We start from the raw sequence: 19,030 nt of genomic DNA, 5'->3' as shown, positions 1-19,030 counted from the left end.
TTTCATTTTAAAGCCTATTTATTATCAAAGTTTAACCAACAATACCATAATTTTGGGGGGAATGTAAAAATAGCATCAAAAAAGTCAAAAAAATTACATGGTTTTAATTTATTTTTAACTAACGATTATTCTCATAATCGATTAATCGGTTGGTTACTTTTCCGATTAATCGACTAATCCCAAAGGTAATGCAAACTGGACATGTCAAATTGCCCCTTCCCGATGTGTATCATAACACATGTGTGGATTAACTTGTGTATAAGTTAACCAGTTCTTGCCATCAATATAGTATAGATTTAATATGTTAGCTAAAATGGCGTTAAGAATAAACTGTGAAATACAAAAATAGAGATTTTTGAAGAACTGTTGCACAACTCTTGTCATAGCGTTCTTGTCGCTGAATTGGTAGAGCATTGCTTTAGCTGTGCAAAGGTTGTGGGTTCAATTCCCAGGGAATAATTACGAATATAAAATGTATAGCTTGAATGCACTTTAAGTCGCTTTGAATAACATCTGTCAAATGCATGAATGTAATAAATGTAATTTCACTAAGTTTTTTTGGAATAAAGCTTTGATAGCTGGTTTCATTTAATGGCAACACATTTTTCCACAGCCCTTTTCACACATAGATTATGCCAAATGCATCAGGGATTTGTCCGGGATCATTTGATTTTTGGTTAATTCACACTGTCAATGCGTTAACACAACATACCGTAAAGATCCCGTAAAGTCATGTGACGTAAGTCCTGCACTTGGTAGGTTTTTTCCACAGCGTCTGAAGTTTGCTATTTATCTGCAATTTCTCTCTCGAGAAACCACCCACGTGCATTGTTGTTTATGACAAGAACATAAGAAGCGCGTGATGCGATGTTCTGTCATGCTTGTGAATAATCTCAGCTTCAGCGCGAATAGTGACTGATCTTTGCTTCACTCTAGTTTGCCGACATTTCTCGTAGCGAATGTTGATCTGCGTTTAAATCCCTGTGTCAAAGAACTAAACCATAACTTCTTGTTGCGATGTCACATGCGTCCTGTTATGTGTTCCATAATGTTAGGGCAATGTTGCAAGGTCCTCTTTACGGAAGCAATCCCAGACATGTTTGTGTTCACACAGAAGCCTCTCTGACAATTTTACGGAATTTGTCTGGGACCAAAGTGCTGTGAATGGGGTTAAAGTTAATAAAATTCAACACAGTCCCTGACATCAGCAATGTGTTCTACCCAGGAAGAACACAGGATAAGAGGAAAATTCCAACTGGAAGAAAGTTTACGACCACATGGGTGAAAGAGACAGGTGAAAAAAAAGAATAGCACTGAGGAGAGAAAGAGAAACAGCGAGTGTGAGAAAGACAGAGATGCCAATGACATGGTTTACTAAAACAAAGGACTTAATCAGTTCGATCAGTACAGTATCTCTATGAAACTATCAGTGATATCAATGCAGCCTGGAAGAGCATGTTATTGCAGATGGGAGGTCATGAGCATTGATACAACTGCCTACGCACTGCATGGCAACTTCCTCTAGTTGCCGTGGGAAATCAGAGGTCATCCGGATACTAGTGTTGTCATCCCTGCCCATTTCCACAGACACCATCAGTTGAGTGTTCCCATGACGGAGGGAGAAAGTGTTTAGGTGGTGCTTGTTTATGCAGATGTTGATGTGATTGTGCATTGTAGAGTGTCATTCGACAAGATTTCAAATGTAATAGTCCCCAAGAGGCACTTGAATGGAGTCATTCCCCATCTCCCCCCTCCACCCCTTCTAAAACTTTCTTATTAACCGCACCATCTCCCAATCTGCCCCTCCAATCCACCGCTCTACTTCTCGAATAAACCTACAAAGAAAGAGAAATTAACGTAGGAGACGTTTTTCTCCCATCTGCCCGACTCCTTTTCTAGATAGCGGAGAAAGGAGTGAAAGAGAGAGAGAGAGTGAGAGATAGAGAAAAGGAGCAAAAGAGAAAGAGGCAGAAAAAAACATAATTTATCTGTGTATTATCAAGAAAGGCAGACACTTTAATCAGTCAGCTATGAAGTCAGTATTTCCATTCTTATCTGTTGCAGGAGTGGAAATGGAGAGCAGATAGTGTGCTGGGAGCCCATCGGTGGGCAGGAATGATAATGGGAGAGAGAGGGCTGGCTATTGGACCGCTGTGTCAGCGCTATCTGCACCCATTATCAAGGGCTTTATCGGCGCTGCCATCAGCCAAGCTGTAATGGGGCCAGTTCAACTTTCCACATTATCATACTGCTAAGACCTGGTTCAGTGAGGCTAGAGGTCTGACTGGAGACATGGACAGAGGGGGGGTTAGAGACAGAAAGAGGAGATGGCTGTTGGGGGGGTTGGGGTGGCGGTCTGCCGATATGGTACCGAGAGGGATGAAGATGGAGATAGAGAGAGCCTGAAATGAAAGGAACGAGAAAGTTGTATATGGATGAGGGAGGGGCTTATTTAAAAGGGTGGTATTAGAGTTGGGAGACTACATTTTGATTGACAGAATAAAAGAGCACACTGGCCGTTCAAGACAAGAGTCTCAGAGTGCATTGTGGGTAAAAGAGAAAAAGTCAAGAAGGCCATCACATGCATCACACGCGACTTTTACCATAAATGATTTAATACTACCAGTCTTATCAAATAAATATAATCATATACATAACAATAATGTTTTCATTGTGATTGTCTAAAACGATAGCACCCTATGGATTATGACCTTTGATAGGTGAGATTTCATTTTAGATTGTGTTAGAAGACGGATAGTGTGCACTGGAATTAATGCCAGATAAAGATTACACATTAAAAAAGCTGGTTGGCAGACACAGACCAAACAATAAATTCCTTAATGGCACATGATAGTGCTAACTGACCCATTTCCACATTTTATAAAACCCTCCTGACCTTCTTGCTAAGACTTAATAGGCGTTACACTTCTCCACCAATTGTATATAAGTTTATTTATTTATAACTGTATATATAACTTTACAGATATTCAACATTGTAAAAAATCAGCTGTACTTGTATGCAGCTGGTTGCCAGTAACTTACTGTAGACAAAACGACTGAAAATGTTTCATGTTAATTTAACTTTGAACAAACTGTTGCCAGTAAATAACATAAATGTAAAATCTACAGTAAGTTACTGGCAACCAGCTGCCTGTAATACTGTAATTTCTGCAGAATTTTTTTACAGTGAAGGACATTTATAGAACATTATTTTCAAGCTTCTTTAATTTGTTTGTGTTTATAATAAATTAGATTTATTAGATATGTTTATTGACAATTAATGTATTTATTATACATATTTATCCCAGAATTTTATGGATTCATTAATATTGAAACTTGTCATGTAAATACAAGAGCATAAAAAAGTTGTTAAATGTATATACATTTAAATTTGCAGATTTAAAGGTGCCAAAGAATGCACTGAAATAATATGTTAAATTGTTCTCTGATTTCTACATAAAAGGTATGTTTTAAATGTCCATTTACAACCCTAGGATTTCCCTTTAGAATGAAATGTTTTATTATTACCTTATTTGAAAGGGTCATAAATCATAATGTTGAGCTCTGCTCTGATTGGCTGTTTCACAGAGCAGCTCCTACAGTAGCTCTGTGTGTGTAAACAGGCCTTATGTTTGAGCCTGTAACATAGGAAGATACGGAATTTGAGGAATAATCAATTGTTTGGAGATTGTTAATGGACGTTTTTGGGTTGTACATTTGTGTTTTTTCGGGTGGACCTGCAAAACGTAACTGTAACATTAATAGTAGAACTTCAGCTTAAATTCTAGCATATAGCATTAACTAGCATATAGCTCACAACTTTGTTTTTAGCATTGTAACAATATTGTACTTCATTAAATATGTAATTAAATTAAGAGAAACAATCTTGTTTGAGGCTTATGATATGTTATTACCATATACAGAACTCTTATTTTTCATCTATGCCTAGGTAAATACAGTTTTCCATTCTATAGCACCTTTAAGGAATTACGTTTTAGAATCTGTCAAATGTATTGCATGTTTTAGTGTATATCCAAACATAATGCATATACAGACACCCAAACATGCATAACACAGTTTATCTGCACATTATGTACAAATCATGCAGGCCAATCAGGACTGATGACTTACATGGCCTACACACAAGCTGACCAATCCTTAAGGCCAATTCATGCCACACACACACACACACCTCACAAACAAAAGGTGGAGGAGATGGAGAGTTGGTCTACCTTCTTATTCTACAGCCAAGTGGAGTGTGTGAGTGTGGAAAGTGGAGCCGCTATGGTCTAGACCACCTCTGTTCAAGGGTTGCTCCCTAGAGGCGGTCTAACCTCTCCTCTTTCTGGGGCCTTTGTCCCAGCTGCCCTTATGTTCTTATCTCTTCTCTTTCCACCTCTCCTTATGAAACATGCCCGCTGTTCCTTTCCCACAAGAGCTTTCTGCCTGGCATACAGTATAACACCCAAGCTCTTTGCATGGCGAGTAACAGAGATACTGTCTTCATAAGTAAATTGTGTTCCTTAGCATTATCTTTCACATTGTAGTTTATGGTAAGCATGTCCAAAACTATTTTGGGTGTCTGTCTGTTGTTTTATTGTAACTTAGTTGGAAAAGCCAAAGGTCATGAGACTGCACATGTATAGATTAAATGTAGTGTACATCACTTTGGATAAAAGTGCCTGCCAAATGCACAAATATAAAGTGAGATATAAGTAAAACAACTCAATGTTTGCCACAAAGTATATGTTACACTTAAGGACAGAAACTCACCTGTATGGCCATGGGGATGTTGACCCACAGATTTAATCTACCACCTTATGGATAAGGCAATGCACACAGCTGAAATGTTAGCATAAAATCCCCCTGGGATATCTCTCACGATCCATTTAACAAAAAAAAACAGCGCATTGTGTCACTCTTGAACTTTATGATCTTATTTAACACTACATCAAACTGATGGCCCACACCCCCAACCACGCCAATTAAGAACTTCAAATACAGAACATGACATCAAACCTCACCATGGAAATCATTCGATCTAATCGACAGTGTTAGCACGATCCACATCAAAAATGGCTCATCCACATCGGACAAATGATCATATCTACATTCTCCTTAAAAAGCAAGTAATTAACTCTCCAAAAGCACAGAAAACTCTATTATGCCCGCCTACTGGAAAAAATTCTCCCTTCTGTGATGGCAAATCTTACCTCTATCAAAAATGGGACATAGAAAATAACTCCTCTCCATAAGATACTGCGTGATAACAGTGCATTAAAAGATTACGGCCTTGTTCCTATCTTGTTTTTAATTGCATTGGGGCCAGAGGCTACATGGATCCTTAATAACACATTAATATTACAATCATTCGCTGCTCTACAAACACACACAACTGCAGCTGCGTTTATGAGTTTCTGCATGCCTGGCAAGGATGCAGCTGGTGGGGTTAAAGGGTCTTGTGCAACTTCTGTGGCACCGATCTGAGCTGTGTGCTGCTTAGAAATATGGCCCACCGACTGTTTATACAGATAAATCCTGACAGCAAAGTTCAACATGACTTCATTTCTGAAGTGTGATTTACATATACATAACGGAAGATCTGTTAAATAAATTGTGGTTCGCTTGATAGCTGCTGTGTGGCACGCAACCGATGCACAACTGCAATGACAAAAGATTATCTTGAATTTCCCCTTGACAAAGCGGCCTCGGTTTGTAATCTGACTCACGAGAATCTGGCATATTATAGTTGGGGCTGAATTTTTTGGCTAAGGCTAAAAGACGAGGGCAAAACCTGAAGACCACAGACCTCATTTGTACATATAATTTCTTTCATTATTTATCATTTTCTATTTACCAGTACTGTAACTATCACTATTACTAATAATGTGGCTGGTTAAGAAGAGGTGTGCTTCATTGCTCTAAGTGATTTAACCTTCAGTTTTCACCTGGAGATTAAAAATGGGTGAAAGAACGTGCGAAACGTGCGAAAAAGCAACCACGTAGCAACCAATTTTAGCCACATACCAATACCCTGGCTAGGGATGCACCGATACCACTTTTTTGGAATACGAGTACGAGTACTTTCATTTCAGTACTTGCCGATACCGATACCGAGTACTTAATAAAAAAACATGATTTAAATTTACAGGTAACAGCTTTAGTCATATAATTTAACAAAAAAACAAAAGACTATTTTTCCAGTTTGTTGTAAATTCTGCCTCTTTGGACAACACAAGAGGCATTAACCCCTTACACGCCGCTCAAACATAGACATTTCTCAGACCGTGGTATCGATTCCAGGTATCGGGGGACTTTTAACGAGTACGAGTACTTTAGAAAATGTGGAATCGAGGCCGATACCCGATACCAGTATCGGTATCGGTGCATCCCTAACCCTGGCAACCATTCATTATATCCTAAATCAATATAAAGTTTTAAACAGGCAGACAGCTCTAGCATCTCTTCAGAGAATGTAAAAATTTATTTTTTACACTTTAAATTTTGCTGGGTCATTTTGGGCTATAAACCTATGCTGAGTTGTAGTTGCCCCACCATGAGTTGAAACAACCCAGCATAGGTTCATTTATAACCCAACATGTGTTCTGTCCAATATTTACCCAGCATTGGGTTAAAAATAACCCAGCAGAATTTAAAGTGTATTTATTTCAAGTTTTAGCTTATTAATCCCTTAAAGTTCCAATGTACCGTGGGCAAAACATTGCATTATTTGACAGTAAACTTCATGACATACAACAACTCAAAAACAAAGCCTAAAAGTCACATATCTTTGGAAAGCTGAGATTCCTTTGATTCAAATCATGTAAACCATTTTCAGATACAATCAACGCAAAGCAGGTACAATTAGCATCTCTTTTAGGCGTTTTTTTTCCATTGGCATTACAAAGACAAGAAAAGCTGGCATATTTTTTTCAAATGACTCAGTGTTGAGCTGGGGTGTTTTTGGGTGAACCATTTCCTTAATTTTACATGGAATCGTATAAATGCATTTGGTTTTACATTCCAGCTTTTTGTCGCCCGTTAAAACAAAGGAAGAGGGAGAATTTAAGAGTGCTAATAAGTCAATGAGGGTTAAGTTATCATAACTCACTTTGACTTCCCCTTGCGCACACATTTGAAAAGCACAATAATTCATCAAAACAAAAAGCTTTTTTTCTTTCACCCTGGCAACCGCCAGTTACTTCCTATACAGTAAATTCTAAGCTACAGTTACAGCTTAATGACATCATTTTAAGGCCGCACAAAACATGCCGTCTCAGCCAATCAGGAAGGTTTGTGGACTGAACCAATCAGCTGTATTAACCATAATAAACCATAATAACCAAATATTAAAAAAAATAAAAATGCATCATATAGCTATGCACATTCAATTTCAGAAAGCACAATATTTAAAAGGCATGTAGGTTAGAGAAAGGAAATTTCAAGTTGATAATTGACTAACAGAGATATATATGTGGAGAAAAATCCTTACATGAACAAATGAAGAGCTCAGATGCAAAACCCTCTAAGTCCGTCTGACAAGTTTTCTTGTAAATTAGCAATTTTTATTAGGACTCCTGATAAAATTTGCCAACAAACCAGTATTTCTGAATACATATTTCTAAGTGGATTGGAAGTGAAAGTATTTGATAAACGTATAATGCCTAGAGCATTCTGTTAATACCATTATCTAATTTTGATGGAGGTGGCTTTAAATGTCTTTTGCATCTAAGCTATTGGATGACGTCTTCTCACCCTAAAAGAGCATATATCTTAAAGCATTGTATAAGCAAATACTGCCATCAAAGTTTAGACTAATATGTAGTCAGTATCATAAATCTGAACATACATGTTTTTCAGGTCAGAGCCTATTTAACCAGTTTAGCTATTAGTGTAAAACTATTTAGAGATGTTCAACACAGTTATCTGCTAAATTTTGGCAAATGGAATTATTCTACAACCCTTACATTTTTCTCATATCTAGAAGCACAAAAAGAGATATGATTAAATAATGAATAAAACAGGACAGACTTAGGCCCTTAATGACCTTGCTTTAAAGATTTCCAGATACTAGAAGCATTGATTATTTTGTTTAGTTTTATCTATTTCATAAAAGCTGTCCTTGACTTTGCACTATAAAAAAACGTTATAACTTTTTCACAGAGTGCACCCACTATCATTTAGCATCTAATATCTTGCAGCAAATCAACATTTCAGCCACGCTGCTGACGCCACAACCTTGTTTCCTTTTGCACGGCTGAATACTTTGTTTTTCACTGTTTTTCACCAAAATGCACTGCACAGATTATCATCACAGAACAAAACAAAAAAAAAGAAAAGTCTGTACTTCAATGGTATCTAACACAAGATCTACAGTGAGTAATATGTGGAATTAGTTTTAATTTAATTAATCAACTACAATGGTTGTTAAGAGGAAAAACAGGGGCGGTAACAAAAGGGAAAAAAATGCATTCACACCTATCATCTAATTATACAACAACATTAATCACATTAGGGCTGGAACTGATTGCCAGGGTCCAGGGCCCTGCTGTTTTTACGTGTAGCTTTGTTATTGCAGCAAAGCTCCTGCCTGCTCTGGGCTGATAACAACTCTTATCGCACTTGGCAATCTCTATCTGTACCGGAGATCAGGCCCCAGGCTTTATCAAAAGTTCACATCAAGCTAAAAGCAGAACAAAGAAGGAAAACGCAAGCAAAAAACCACCAACTGTGTACATGTGTGTGCGCGAATGTGTGAAAATATGTGCACACAGGCCTGTGATCTTTCATTCTGTGCAATGTTTTGGGCAGAGTATTAAACAAACCCTGAGGTCAAATGACCCCGAGAAGCAGAGCCTGACAGCATCAAACCTCTGAGAAGAGTTTCAACAAAAACAGGAAGAGATCCCATCAGTTGTCCACACTTTCAAAAGTGCAACCCTAAGGAGGTGGTTACTTTAACAAGTGCATTGTCTGGAGAGTGGCGGCCCCTGCTTCACAAACACCCCCCTGACGCCAAATTCTAGGACCTCATGAATCATTCATGCTGACCTCTTTGCAGTTTGAATGACGTCACTCTGAGCAGAACTGCTGTTATCGCTGGGAATCTCGTCTTTGCTATCTCTCAACATCTCAACGGCTGCCTTATCGGCACCCACAATCTCACTGAGGCAGCTGCTTTTAAAACTCAGAATACATCCATCTACCATTTCTGTATTCCTGCCTCTCTCTCCCCCGGTCTTATCAGCCTTGCCATCCTACTCTCCCCTTATCTGCCTTTCTCTCTTTTTTTAAACTTATCTAGAGATACACCCAGCCAGTCCCAAACAACAACAACACAAACATGACAAAGATGAGAACGCTTCAGCCAAATGTAATTATAATCCCAACTCCCCATTGCCCCCCACCCCCCCGCTCGCGCTATCTGCTAAAAGATCGCCGGCTCGCCTATCTTGTCTCCCATCTCAACCGCCAAAATATAAGCCCTGGGATGTGGCCCCACCAGGCCGAGAGCTTATCTGTGCATCAGGGAGGGATGGATAATCTATCGGAGAGATCTTCACCAATGGGAGAGTGAAGCACAAAAGACACACAAAAATATTTCCTGTCAACACAGACTTGCATGATAACGGAAACTTTATTTAGAAGAGCCAGGATTGTAATCCTTCCAGTAAAAGTGTAACAAAACAATTATTACACACAGCCTGACGTCTACATATGCAAAAAGGTGAGGCGGAAAAGGTGGACGATGTGACATTTCTATGCGTTTAGGATTCTGGTACTGGTGCGGGATGGGGGCGGCTCCACCTTCCTTTCATGTGTTTGAAGTTTGTAAAGATGTCTTGGTGTCAACAAAGACATCGGCTAAATCTAGCGCTCGGTCTGAGATGCTTTTCCAACATCTTCATTATAGTAATGAGACCTCAATGGGGGACACATGGATGTCGCGGAGCTGCTTCCATGCATACTTTTTTATGCCAGATCTAAGATATTCACGGGGTTCGACATTTAAAGGACAGATAAGACATGTTTATCCTGAATTGTTTTAAACATCAACTATGAAGTCACTATGCACGGTTGACTTGTCAACACCTACGCCTTAAGTAGCAACTCTGGTTCTGGCAATCACAGCTGTCAAAAGGTGAGAAAATAAGAAGTCCTCCATAAAGCAGAGGTATGAGATAAGACAGAGATATTTCGATTAAAATTAGGACTTCATGGGTCATCGGGCCATTGGCATTACTGCCCAATACATTCAAATAACTTTCCAGCCACTTAAATAAACCTTTATACCTCTGTGGTATATGCTAATGCTGTCTTATCACACAATTTTTCTATTCTATTCAAGAGTCGCTTTCTGCCTTTGAATCACATTAATATTTATTTTTTGAGAAGCCCTTTCAAACTCAACCTTCAAGATATTGCTACCGTGCTTATCGGCAGAAAGCATCTTTGCTAGATGAAGAACTGAAACAGGGGCTGGCACCAGAGCAAAACGACTTTCAGCACTGTTGGCTCTTTTAAACGAGAGAGAGAGAGAGACAGAGAGAGTTGTAGAAGTCAAGGAATTTATTTTTTTTGCTTCATAAATGAGAAATATCTATAGCAAAATTTACGTTTTCGCGTATTTGCTTGCTTATATGTAGTAATGGCTAGCAAACATAAATAATGTAACATAGAGATGTCTGGTTTGAAAGGTGCCTGAACGTTATAGAGTTAAAATGGATTGATGAAAGAAAAAGATCCAATTGTAATCCACTATCTGCAGAAGAGATCAGTCGGGTGCGCTATCAGACGCCTCATCTCTGGAAAGAGAAGTGAAAAGACTCGGTGCAGCCACAGACAGAAAACAAATAAAAGATCCAATTTTAATCCTTATCTCGACTGGGATCGGATCGCTGTTTATCTGAGCTCATATCGTCCTTTTCAGAGAACAGTGACGTTTCCACAACAGTATTAAACAGGAAGCCACGGTTACACTTCGGTTAGCTTTTGGAACAAGTAAAAACACTTTACAGAAAAAAATTTAAAATTATTTTAACTTGTTTACTATATAAAACTGAAAACTGAAGCGCGAGTTTGTTCAGTAGTTCTGCCAGCGGCGCGTGAATGTATGAGCGCGTTCCTGAAGCTATGGGTTACTATGGCAATTCTAACGTAAATACCGTAACTTAACGTAACATTGTTGAATATCATCTACTGTAAGAGCTGCATAAAACTATTAAAACAGAATAATATTTTAAACCGAAGATCTCCCACTGTTAACATGTCATTTGTCTTGTGTTAACACAAGATCTTGTCAGTTTCCACGAAAATGTTCAATGGCATGACAACGCGTGATCTTTAAAGAAACCCGTCAAAGTGTCGCATGAGCCATGTCGTGCACTTTTTACAACGTGTCACCACTCACAGCGACAGCACCTGGAATATTAAAACTTTATATTCTTACGTTTGATCTGCCTGGGTTTGCTCTGTTTTCTTCGGGACATGCTTATTCCGTCGTTCCTCCTGAGCTTGCGTCAAAAGCGATCAGTCCAACGGGTCGACTAGCAGCGGCACCACTGGATCACAGCTCTCCCCCCGTCCGGAGACACCCGCATGACCTGTACTTTGATATTAAGAGCCGAAACAGCTACCTGTGGCCGAGCCTTACTTTTCGACGTCTTCTCAGACAAGCGATCTATCCTTTTCGTGTCACGTGCGCGGTATCTCTAGACTCTGACGATTTAGCCCTGAAAACGCATATGCTGCTAACTGAAATTAAATCTTTAGTTTTAAATGATTTGTTTATTTCTACTTCGTTGAAGCACAGCGATAGAGCACTGCTCTCAACGGATCTCGATCGACACATGAAACAGTGGTGCTGATATGTTATGACACGCCTCCGTCACGCCCCTTGCGTATGATGCCATGCCGCACGCGCTCTTCACTGAGACCGCGCACTGAGATCCATGAGATGTAGCCTACTACTATCGTTACATTTTCACTAATGCAAAGCATGGAATTAATATTAAAAATATTCTTTGTGATGGGCATGTATGAAAACTCTAAGAATAAAAATCATTATCAAACATTATGTTTAATGAAGTGCGATGATTTGCCTAATACATAATAAATAAGTATAATAAATATTTTACATATTTAATATTAACTGATTTCTTCAACATGTTTCGTCTCGTCCAGAGATAACGCAAAAGTTAGTCATTTTAAATGTTTCATTGGCAGAAATCCACTGTCGATATGTCACAGTATTAGCAAAATATCATGAATAATTCTGACTGGGTAGCAAATTATTATTATACAGGTATTTCTGTATTTACAAGTACATTTACCATATAGCACAAAAGCTGTGATCTCCAAAAAAAACTCACTGTCTCCATCTAGTGACCAACGAAAATATCATCTTATCTTTACAGTTCAGGCCACACTGGTTGCATTGCATTACAAGGGGCATTCTTCTCAGACCGCGAAATTTGAAAAGGAATCAAGTACATCAACCATGTGGGATATCAAGCATCAAGTAAGCATGTTGTGGTAGAGCAACCTGAATAAACAATGCTTAGCCTACATTTCTTTGTTTTTGCTACATGGTTTATTACAGTTTGTTTGCAGTGGTTGTACTGCATCTGAATGCTTGCCCTTCATTATTTTGTAGGGACATTATTATCATTTATTTTATGAATAAATAATTAAGTCATGAAATTAAGTGAAAAAATATTGGTTTAAATGTACTGATTAAAATCTACAATAATGGAAAATGCATTTGATTTATTCACTTTAACTTAACTTTAGTCCCATCACTGGGAAATTTGTCTTGGACATCGTGCAAGTCCCTTGTAATACAACATACATTAAAAACAAAAAACAAATAAATGAAAATAAATACATAAAAGATTCATGGCAGTTGACAATGTTTTTTCTCTATTTAAAGATTTGATTGCAGTGGGAACAAATACATTTTTAATTCGATTAGACCTGCACATAAAGACAGATTTAACAGAATTAAAAACAAACATTTGATTACACCTATTAAAACAGAAAGGTAATATAATAATTATTATACCACAGGTCTGTTGAATGCTTTATTCTGATTGGCTGAGAAATGTTCCATGTGAGGTAATTATTTTTCTGTAAACCGCACACCTAACCTTTTAAATGTCTTAAAAATAAGCACCAGAGCAATGTTTGAGGTAACCGTGGTAGCCTATAAGAGGAATAACTGACTCTGGTCCTTTGAATTATTTGAAAATAATGCACACCCGCAGTGTAACATTGCCTCCTTGGGTTTCATTATTTTCTTTATATTCAACGGCCCGTCATCAATTGCCTTATTCCTTACTTATTGTGATGTTATGGTTGTGAAGTTTAGGCAGAATTAGACCTGTAATATATAATGTGTCTGTATAAGCTATGTAAGGAATAATTGACGACGGACCAATGAATTATAAGAAAATAATGCACACCCAAGGTGCAATGCGGCACGACGTGAAGCAGAGTGCCCTTACACCGCGGGTGTGCATTATTTTCAAAAAATTCAAAGGACTGGAGTCATTTATTCCTCTTATACCACAGTTACCACAAACATTGCTCTGGTGCCTATTTTTAAGACATTTAACAAGTTAGGTGTGTGGTTATCAGAAATTAATGCATACCAATGGAACATTTCTCAGTCAATCAGAATACAGCATTCAATCCTACCAACAGCTCTCTGTTGAATAAATCTCAATAATGCATGTTAAAATATAAAAATATTTTTACAATATTAAGAGTTTACAGTAAACGTGGGAGTGAGTTCAAGGTTTCACTAAATGGAGTTTGCTCTGCAGATTGTGTACACAGAAAACAGTTTTGTTTTTGGGTTGTGAGGGGTTCGGTTAAAGGGCGATGTTTTGTAAGAAGCCCTGGGTGATTGATTTTATAAGGTCGTCTTTCATTTGAGCGATCAGTCTGTTAGTAGTCTTTCACTGAGTTACAGCTATGTTAAAAAGAGTTTTGCTTGGCCTGTGCTTGGCACTGGTCCCTGTTTGGACTGCACCTACAGAGACAGGCAAGTATTGAAATTTATGTTTTTTGTTTTTTTAATAACAGTTTTCGATGGCGTTTGGCTTTGGTCTTGGTTTTACAGTTGGGGTTAAATAACCTCGCACACCTGGAAAACAACAATTGATTGAGCAAACTATTTTGACATCTCAATCATGTAATGTACATTTACATTTAGGCATTCAGCACAGACATTTTTATCCAAAGGCAGCAACTTTCAAAAAGGATTAAATCATGATTAACAAAATAAATCATTTCATTATGTGCAGACACTGGGCCAGTGGTCGTTCTGAAGCATGGCAGTGTACGTGGGCAATATACGAAAGTTAAAGGCTCTGATAAAGTGGTTGAGAAATACATGGGGATCCCCTATGCCCAGCCACCTACTGGCCCTCTCCGCCTGGCTGCACCTAAACCTGTAGAGGGATGGAAAGGCATAAGAGATGCAACCCAACACCCTGCCATGTGAGTATGTCTATATATATATATGATATCTATAGATATACACCTGTATATACACCTGTATACCTATTATACTGCAGTACAGAATATATTCAGCTAAATTACTTATACCATTGCATTTGGTTTCTAGGTCATGTTAACAATCATTTAGAATAACTAAATCATATTATTTTTATTTAAAATCGAATTTTATCTTGTGGCAATATAGGTGCCTTCAAGACATAAGAATATCCGCTATGATTGCAAAAGCCCTGTCTTTGGATTTCATCTCCCCTGGAGTTTCAGAGGACTGTTTGTATCTAAATGTTTTCACTCCTTCTCAAAGATCAGAATCAGAAAAACTCCCAGTGAGTACAGAAGAATGACTTCTCTCTGTGTAGTATTTTTTTTTTTACATTTTTACCTGTTAAAATATGTTGACTTATAACCTAGAAGGCAGCACTTTGTAAAAACACACACTGTTTGCTTTCAATGTATTTTGTAACCATACAGTTAGCTTTTGTTTAATTATTAGCTCCACAAACCTCTCTAACAAAATCTATGCAAACCAACAGGTCTTGGTTTGGATTCATGGAGGAGGGTTAGTCATAGGCGGAGCTGCCTTATATGATGGATCCTCATTGGCAGCTTATGAGAACATAGTTGTGGTTGCCATTCAGTACCGACTTGGAATCATAGGATTCCTCAGGTATTTATCTATAATAAAGAAGGTGTGAATTGACAAACATTTCTAAAACAGGTCATGCAATTTGGACTTTTTAAAAATATTTTTAAAAATTCTGTGCTTTCTGATTGAAGCACAGGAGATCAGCATGCAAAGGGAAACTGGGGCTTCCTAGACCAGATTGCATCTTTACAGTGGGTACAACAAAACATTGAGAGTTTTGGAGGGGATCCACAATCTGTTACCATAGCTGGGGAATCTGCAGGTGGAATCAGTACCTCTTTGCTGGTGAGACCCATCAATGACTGCATATTCTTTAAATTGTTTGCATCACAGATGCAGTAAACTGTGGCTGTGGTTGGTCATGTAACCTTTAATATAGTGTGACTAAAAGTGCACACATTTTCTAAGGCAACTTTAATTTTTTGTTAACTCAAAATAAGGGTTTTACAGAAGGATTTATTCAACAGAAATCTTTTGTATTGCTAGACATTGTCTCCCATGGCCAAGGGTTTGTTTCATCGGGCAGTCTTTCAGAGTGGAGTTGCAACCTTGTCAGTTTTCGACAATCCATTGGTGTCTGCCAAGGTAGATTGAAAAAATACAACAGTTAATGTGTGTTTTATTAAATAATCTAATGTATCATTTTAATTGAAATGTTTGTTTATGATCTATTTTAGATAGTGGCAAATGTTACTGAGTGTGACTCCGAATCTACTGAACAGCTGGTCAAATGTTTAAAGGAACTGACTGAGACACAGATCATTAATGCAACAATCAAGGTAGTTCATCTTTGTAAAAAAATTTAGGTGCTTACGCTAAAGCACTACATTGCTTGTTATAAAAAAGGAATTAATTTCCCAAACAATTGACTTTCCTAGCACAAAGGATTCCTTGGAGCGACGGTTGATGGGGAATTTCTTAAAGACACAGCAGAGGAGTTGCTGAAAAGCAAAGACTTTCAGAAAGTTCCAGTTCTTCTGGGTATAACAAACCATGAATTTGGATGGTTACTCGCTGGGGTAAGCAATGATGTTTATATGGAATTGTAGCCTAATAAGAGAAAGCACGTTAGTTTGAACAAATAGCTATCAAACAGAATTATAAAATCATTATTAACATTACATTTTTTGATTACTACACCATATAATAAACATGTCTATCACTTGACCCATGCAAAACTCATGGGCTACTGTATGTTTTACTCAATTTTGTTTTCAGGTTTTTACTCCACCAGGATGGGAGAAAGGAATGACAAGAGAAGCAGTAAAAGCAGTGTTGGACAGTTTCAACAAAGTAAATGTTTTTGTTTTTTCTTCCCTATTATTATTTTTTTAATATTCTTAAATATTCCAGAATTCAAACACTTGGATAAGTTCTTTGCATAAGTGCAGCTGTGCTAGGGTTTGTCTCCCTCCAGTGGGCAAAGCACAAATATAGTAAATAGCTGTCTATGTGTCATCTTTTTTTCTCTAGGTTCCAGGGGCCAATGAAATCATAATAGATAGATATTTAAAAGACGCTAAAACTCCGGAGGACATTCGCAATGCATATACTGAAATGATGGGAGATGTTTTTATGGTGATCCGCGTCATGAAAACTGCAGATTACCATAGAGGTTGGTTGCAAAGGCTGTACAGCCAGCAAGGGTTTATTATTGATACATCTTTTTGATTATCCTATGTCATATATTCACAGATGCTGGGGTGCCTGTGTATTTGTATGAGCTCCAGCATGGGCCAAGTCTATTTAAAAAACACAGACCTAGCTTTGTAAAGGCTGACCACGCTGATGATCTTGTATTTGTGTTTGGGGCTTGCTTCTCGAATGACCTTCCCAAAGCCTTAGGTATGCTGCGCAGATCCTAAACATGCATAGAGACCTTTGGAGATATATATTGGACTGGAAACTTTTAAGAATAACCATTGAAAAAGTTTGAATAACCTACCGAATAACTTTAAATACTAAGTTAACAAATGTATTTGCGTCAGTGTTTGTGGCAATCTTTATTCTTCATCATCCACAGGCACATTCACAGAGGAGGAAAACCAACTATGCAGAACAGTCATGGGATACTGGGCTAATTTTATTCGTAGTGGGTGAGTTAAGCTATATATATATCAGATTGTACATGGACACCTCAGCTATACTATTGTATCAAATCTGTTTAGCAGCTATGAAGATTTAATTAGGGTCCTTAAACTTGTCAGACCTTACACCCAAAACATTTTCAGTAAACAAGCATATGTCTTTTTTAAACATATGGCTTCAAAAGGCTTACAATAAAGCAAATATCCCTTAAGATAAAAACTTAAAGGATGATTAGGGTTTGGACATTAGGGTTTGTTAGTTCCTTTAGTCATCTGAATTACATAATGCACCATTCATTTTCAAATGCATTCATCAATGCTAATCTAGCAATTCAGTACTGTATGGGACTTTATCAGTTTAAGAACGAAACTGTAAAACACTAACAAACATTACAAAAAGAATAAATTAATTGAAGAGATTAGAAAACAAAAAAACATGTTTTATCTGTTTGTGCCAGTTCAAAGGTCAATCAAATTGATCAAATGACTTTCTATAATGAGATTGTTTAAATAATGACTTTGTTGTTTTCTTAAAGCTCACCAAATGGACCTGGACTGGTGCACTGGCCTGTGTATGACCAGTCTAAAAAATACATGAACCTGGGATTAAAGCAGTCAGAAGGTCAAGATTTGAAAAAGGACACACTGCACTTTTTTAATGTGGAGTTACCTCAAAAGCTTGCAGCACTACACACAGCCTGAGTCATTACACTTATAAACATGTAGCTAAGCTTCCACAATAAATTTGCTTACATGGATGCCTGTTAGCTAAAAATAAAAAGCTTGTTTTGCAGCAGAGATGCCTAAAGTCCTAAATGTATGACTAAAATATAAGTTTTAGCTTGCTTGCTTGTAGTGTAATTTTGGTCACTGTATAATTCACATACTTCAATTTGTGTTATTGAATAGTTTTGGATAATGGAGTAAAATATAAACACATTTGGGCTCGTGGTGAATAAACATTTATAAAGCACATGTTTCAACTTTTCTTCTCAATCTAACAAAATACACATTATTTAAATACATCAGCAAAAGAGTAAAACATTATTTATACAGCGAAAATGCACCGTGACGTCACTGGGTCCCCCTTCCAACGCTGCTGACGTTATCAGCAGATAATGTTATTATCATTGACACACATAGAGTTACTTCCATACATCAAAGTAAAATGTATACAGCATAATATACTGTAATATAAACACACAAACAAAAAAATGAAAATATATGCAGCCTACACTGCGGTAAAGATGGAGTTTCACAAATAACAGTTCTTCACTTGTCGCTGTCCTCACCCTCCCTTTCTTGGCCACCGTCCTCACCCTCATGGCCATCCAAACCCTGCTGTCTGTCTGGCCACAGATTCTTGTCCACATCACAGTGTATATTCTCCCTTGCGATGCATTGAGGGAAGAAACAGCGTGCATGCCGCAACCATCCCCTACACTGATCTCCTATTATATCTTCACACACAGCGTCCATTGCATGGAGCAGGGACCTTTGATCTTGAGCCTGATGCTCATACACTCTTCACCACCATGAAGAGAAAAACAGAGAGTAAGGTGGTAGGAACACCATGACCATCCTTGGATGAGTAGTGAACCAGGCCCTGATGGGCGTGCCTCGGTGGAAATTCACATTGTCCCATACAATGACATATTGTGGTAGGTGAGGCCCTACGAGACCTTCCTCATTTTTAGGGATCAAATCAAAATCAATGCGGTCCAAGAAGATGAGGAGCTTCTGTGTATAGTATGGGCCAGTACTGGGGATGTGA

The 19,030-nt window shown here is 37.9% G+C and overlaps 2 protein-coding genes across 2 annotated transcripts in view; one reads left to right on the top strand and one right to left on the bottom strand.

Moving 5' to 3' along the window:
- zfpm1 (zinc finger protein, FOG family member 1) overlaps positions 1 to 11,852 on the bottom strand; it is an 81,023-nt gene extending 69,171 nt beyond the window's left edge. Inside the window, exon 1 of the mRNA XM_065283331.2 lies at positions 11,450 to 11,852. Within this exon, the coding sequence (XP_065139403.1) occupies positions 11,450 to 11,489 (40 nt within the window). The 5' untranslated portion in view covers positions 11,490 to 11,852. The remainder of the gene's footprint in view (positions 1 to 11,449) is intronic.
- A 2,035-nt stretch (positions 11,853 to 13,887) lies between these two features.
- Positions 13,888 to 18,231, top strand: LOC135773640 (fatty acyl-CoA hydrolase precursor, medium chain-like). The gene is made up of 13 exons (XM_065283328.1): positions 13,888 to 14,047; positions 14,310 to 14,505; positions 14,711 to 14,849; positions 15,057 to 15,190; positions 15,301 to 15,454; positions 15,656 to 15,754; positions 15,847 to 15,948; positions 16,048 to 16,188; positions 16,388 to 16,462; positions 16,643 to 16,784; positions 16,865 to 17,014; positions 17,193 to 17,265; positions 17,793 to 18,231. Exons 1-13 carry the CDS (start codon positions 13,978 to 13,980, stop codon positions 17,956 to 17,958), a joined length of 1,641 nt encoding a protein of 546 aa, XP_065139400.1. The 5' UTR covers positions 13,888 to 13,977; the 3' UTR covers positions 17,959 to 18,231.
- The last annotated feature ends 799 nt before the right edge of the window (positions 18,232 to 19,030 follow it).

The sequence above is a fragment of the Paramisgurnus dabryanus genome, chromosome 9 (assembly GCF_030506205.2).
Source record: "Paramisgurnus dabryanus chromosome 9, PD_genome_1.1, whole genome shotgun sequence".
Classification (NCBI taxonomy): domain Eukaryota; kingdom Metazoa; phylum Chordata; class Actinopteri; order Cypriniformes; family Cobitidae; genus Paramisgurnus; species Paramisgurnus dabryanus.
Note: the sequence above shows the minus strand (reverse complement) of the source record. Positions and strands in the feature narration are given on the sequence as shown.

What these genes read in the sequence shown, in the direction of transcription:
- LOC135773640 (XM_065283328.1), top strand. Translation starts at nt 13,978, where the DNA reads ATGTTAAAAAGAGTTTTGCTTGGCCTGTGCTTGGCACTGGTCCCTGTT. An exon ending in TGTTGGACAGTTTCAACAAA is followed by an intron (nt 16,463 to 16,642) that starts GTAAATGTTTTT and finishes TTTTTTCTCTAG; the next exon opens with GTTCCAGGGGCCAATGAAAT. An exon ending in TGACCTTCCCAAAGCCTTAG is followed by an intron (nt 17,015 to 17,192) that starts GTATGCTGCGCA and finishes CATCATCCACAG; the next exon opens with GCACATTCACAGAGGAGGAA.